Source organism: Helianthus annuus, chromosome 13, assembly GCF_002127325.2.
Source record: "Helianthus annuus cultivar XRQ/B chromosome 13, HanXRQr2.0-SUNRISE, whole genome shotgun sequence".
Lineage (NCBI taxonomy): Eukaryota > Viridiplantae > Streptophyta > Magnoliopsida > Asterales > Asteraceae > Helianthus > Helianthus annuus.
Window position 1 is genome coordinate 114680077 of NC_035445.2, and position 4682 is coordinate 114684758.

General features: G+C 39.4%; 1 protein-coding gene across 1 annotated transcript; it reads right to left on the minus strand.

Annotated features, from left to right (window-relative positions):
- Nucleotides 1–1321: 1321 nt before the first annotated feature.
- LOC110901539 lies at nt 1322–2615 on the minus strand. The gene is made up of 3 exons (XM_022148359.1): nt 2369–2615; nt 1823–2303; nt 1322–1724 (listed from the first exon to the last, which is right to left on the minus strand). The coding sequence occupies exons 1-3, from the start codon at nt 2613–2615 to the stop codon at nt 1322–1324; spliced, it is 1131 nt and encodes a 376-aa protein (XP_022004051.1).
- Nucleotides 2616–4682: the final 2067 nt, after the last annotated feature.

Genomic DNA, 4682 nt, shown 5'->3' on the forward strand with positions numbered 1-4682 from the left:
TTTGCTAGCATATATGTTAAATTTTTAGTTGTTAAATCGTTTGTGTGAATTTTTTTTGAGTTACAATTTGTGCATATGATAATTACTTTGATCAGGTGCTGCGAATGAATGGTGGGTATGACAGGTTATTGTGTTTGATTAACCCGGTTGTGCACTTGATCGTGATGAGCCTTGGAGGTTTACAATGTTTATTCTATCATTATTCCAACACTTTCTTCACGTATGCCTGAAATGTTATGAAGTGATCGTTGACAGGTTATTGTGTTATATTGACCCGACTGTGCACTTGGTGGTGAGGAGCCTTGGAGGTCTACAATGTTTGTGTTGCCTTGTCTACAATGCTTTCATGTGTAAGTGGGTACGAAGTGAAGGTTGGCTGACATGTTTTATTGTGTGTAGGCGATCCAACTGTGCACTTGGTCGTGACGAGCGTTGGAGGTCTACAATGTTTTCTATCGTTAAGCCAGCGATGTTTTCGTGTGCACCCGAAGGAATGTATGCATTTGTAATAAAAAATTCACAAAAGATAAGATGTAGGATAATCAATACTTCTTGTACTAAAGATGTTTGTTTTGGGCCCATGGCCTTACATTAGAATATAATGTCTGCTATTTACATGTAACACTTCCGTAATTGATGGGCATTCCAACTCCTTGGTATTTCTTTGTTATCCAAGGCGCGCAACTGATATGCTCCTTTACCTAGGACCTTATCAACGATGTAGGGTCCCTCCCATTTCGGAGCCAACTTGCCTGGTCTTTTAGCGTTGGACGCTTTATTGTCTCCCAGGACGTAATCACCAGGATTGAAGGTGCATATTTGCACCTTGCTGTTGTAGTACTTTTCCAACTTTGTCTTGTATTTTGCTTTATTGATTGCCGCCATTTCTCCCCTTTCTTCCAGGAGGTCCAGATCTAGCTTCGTTGTTTTTCGTTATTTATGTCATTCGTTGATAACATTCGTGGGGATGGTAGGCCAATCTCTGTAGGTATCACTGCTTTTGACCCATACACCAGACTGAATGGGGTTCCACCATTGCTCGTTTTTGGCATGGTCTAGTGAGCCCACATGATACTGGTAGTTCATCCACCCAGCCTCTCCGTTGAGTTCCAAGTTGCACTTTGATGCCATCGACGATGCTTTTGTTTACCGCCTTGACCTGGCCGTTTCCTTGTGGGTGTGCCATCGAGGAGAACGTATGTTCGATGTTCAACTCTTTAAACCAATTTTGGAGGTCTTCGGCTGCAAAGTTTGTTCCGTTATCTGTGATGATTCTTAGGGGTAACCCAAATCGACAAATTATCTGCTCCTAGATACACCTTCAAACCACCATGGCTGTTGTTGATGCCAGAGCTTTCGCCTCCACCCATTTAGTAATATAGTCAACAGCGACTATAATGAATTTTACTGCTCCTGGGGCTTCGGGAAAAGGACCAACCATGTCAATTCCCCATTGCTGAAACGTCCATGCCGTCGTAACAAGGACTAGTTCATTCTTGGGGCGCAGGGTTTTAAGCGTGTGCCTTTGACATCCGTTACATTTCCTTAACACCTTTACCGCGTCTAAATGCATCCCTGGCCAATAATACCCCGCATTCATCTCCTTTGCAACAACCATCCTAGGACCCGTGTGAATGCCACAAATCCCTTCATGCACTTCATGGATCAAGTAATTAGCATCTTCAGGGTCTACACAACGAAGTAGGGGTCCTAGGTAAGATCTTCTGTATAAGATGCCATCAGACATTTGATAATGTTCTACTTTGTGTCGTATCTTCCTAGGCTCCGCTATGTTTTAGGTAAGATCCCTTACTGAAGGTACATGATAATAGGAGTCATCCAGGATGACGATCCTAGTTGGATGACACCGACTTGCCTCAACGGGACTGACGGGTTTCCCAATACTTCAATGCGCACGTCCTTGGCTAAGTGTTGGAAACTCGTAGACGCAAGCTTGCTCAGGGCATCTGCAGGCTTGTTCTCGCTCCTGTTGATGTGGTGAATCTTGAAAGAGTCAAAACTTTGTAGCAGGGTTTTTGCTTGCTCGAGGTCTAATGCCATGACATCACCCTTGGCGCCGTATTGACCGTTGATTTGACCTGCCACGAGCAACGAGTCAACATGCGCTTCTAGGTATTTGACTCCCATTTTGATTGCTAGACGTAACCCAGCGAGAAAAGCTTTGTATTCTGCTTCGTTGTTTGTACTCTTGAAATCCAAGCAGATAGCATACGTAAATTCGTGCTTTTCTAGGCTTACCAACATCAAGCCTGCCCCTGCACCATCTTTGTTGGAGGCGCCGTCTGTGTATAACAGCCACGACTCTTCAGCAAATTGTTTCTCAGCTTTTCCATTGTTTTACACTCACGGTCTTTATCGTCTGGCACTTCTGTCAAAAAGTCTGCCAATACTTGACCCTTGATTGTCGGCCGGGGTCTGAAAACTACATTGTGACCTCCTAGTTCGATGGCCCATTTTGCGAGTCTACCTGAGATTTCTGGTTGAGCCAGGATGTTTCCAATATTGTAGTTTGTCAGGACGTGGATGACATGGTTGCCGAAGTATCTACGTAGTCTCTTGGATGCATGAATAAGTGCTAGAACTAGCTTCTCCATTATAGAATATCTAATTTCTGGATCATTCAAAGTGCGACTTACGTAGTACACTGCGATTGCAGACCTTGCCGGTCAACTAAAAGGACTGCACCAACCACCTTTTCTGACGCTGACAATGTGACAACTGGCACCAAACCGGTAATTTCCGTACAATTTAATTAATACTTGATAACTGCAAATATGTGCTTAAATGTCAACATTGTCTAATTACATACTATACAAGTGAATTCATGCATGTTTTATACTACAAGATATTGCTTTATGCATTAATGAACAGCGTTGCGTCAGAAATACTAGTAAACTCACCTGTAAGACACATTGTGTCAACAATTCTGCAGAAAGCAGTCAGACAATAGAATTGGGGCCTAGGTGTAGGTCCAATGACAAGAATACATTAAAATCCAAGAGTACATACAAGGGTTAACATATAGACTTTCCGGAAGCTAAAATACGCACTGAAAAGCACCCGAAACACACTTTAAATGCTGAATTTTACATATTTCAGCAAAATTCAGCATTGTAACAAGATTTTACCATTTAAAAATATGACAAATTGATCCAGAATACATTCCTAAGTGTCGGAAATTGAAAGTATCACAAAAGGGGACATAAAGGACACTAAACGGTGCAATTGAGCACTTTAACGAACCGGTATCTAACCGAACAATCGGACATAACCCGGAACACCAAAATATTGCTAGAAGCATTGTTTTACTTTTTCTAAGCTAGTTATGGCTCCTGAACACTCTAACATATTACATAAAGCATCCTACATATAAAACACTAGCTTTTACATTTAACCTCCACTAATAACCTACTTACCATCAAATTTACACATGGACCCCCTCCCCCCTTCACACTTACGGTTACAAGCATGGTCCCACCTCCAAGATTGTGTAATCTTCTCTTAATCTAAATTGATCTTTTCTTGGATTAATCAAGATTGTGCTAGTACTATAAGAAACATAGGGACCAATGGATAATACTCAAAATTGTGTTTATAAGAAGAACATGGACCATAATCACCAACTCACCTCTCTTCTCCTCCCTCCCCAGACTCTCGGCCGAACACCCTATCCCATACACCACCATTTTTCATCTTTAGTTCAAGCATTCCAAGCTCATTTTGAGGTGTAAGAGGCAAGATTAGAAGGTGTGGAACTCTTGGATCTTGAAGGACCTCTCTTGTGTGCTATTATCCACTCCATATTCTTCATTGTTTCTTCCCTAGCTTGAAGCTAGTAGTAAGCTTCTTGTAACTCTTGTTACTTCATGTTTTTAGTGGATAAAAGATATATTATGTTGAAAACATAAGAACACTAAAAGACTTGAACTTGAATCTTGAAACATAAGCTTTACATATGATGAAATCTTGTTTAAATGATATTGTTTAGTGCATGAGTAATGTTTGTTTGTTGATTTCTTGAGATGATGATGTTAATCATCACATAAAGCTTACTAGATGATGTTTAAACACTTGATCTAGCAAGTTAGAGGATGATTATGTGTTAACACAAGAAGATCATCCTCATACATAGACATGAACTTGAAAATAAAAATGATTTCATGTAAAATGATAAACAAAGTGAACTATTAAACTTGTTGATTCAAGATTTATGAATAATCTTCCAAGAAAACCAAGTTCAAAATATGACTTTTGAAAGATCATGGTTTTTACTAAATCTACACTATTTTTGGTGATGAAATAAGTGTAAAAACACTAGAGAAACAAGAAGATGTTATAAATAACTATTTTTGTGAAATGTGATTACAAGTTGTAAATGACTAAATGTTTTAATAAAGTGATTTACAAACAAATAACCATGTTTTTAAGGGTAACTAGACCTACTAAATAACATGGTAAGTCAACTACAAGTTTTTACAAAAACTTCAAGTTCATGATGTAGTGAAATTTACTTGATTTTGACACTCGGGAAGTGTTGAATGAGTTGTTGATGCTTGATGATGATTTAAAAGAAAATAAACACATGTTTTGAAAACATGGGAAACCTCCATTTTTAGGGGAAACTATGTCAAAATTTTTATAAATTTTGACACTTAGAAAAA

Excerpts from the sequence above, each read along its gene's own strand:
- LOC110901539 (XM_022148359.1), bottom strand. The coding sequence starts at position 2,615 with ATGGAGAAGCTAGTTCTAGCACTTATTCATGCATCCAAGAGACTACGT. Across the intron at positions 2,304-2,368 it reads AGTGCCAGACGATAAAGACC|ACGGCGCCTCCAACAAAGAT; the intron begins GTGAGTGTAAAA and ends TGTTATACACAG. Across the intron at positions 1,725-1,822 it reads TGGATGACTCCTATTATCAT|AAGATCTTACCTAGGACCCC; the intron begins GTACCTTCAGTA and ends CATCTTATACAG.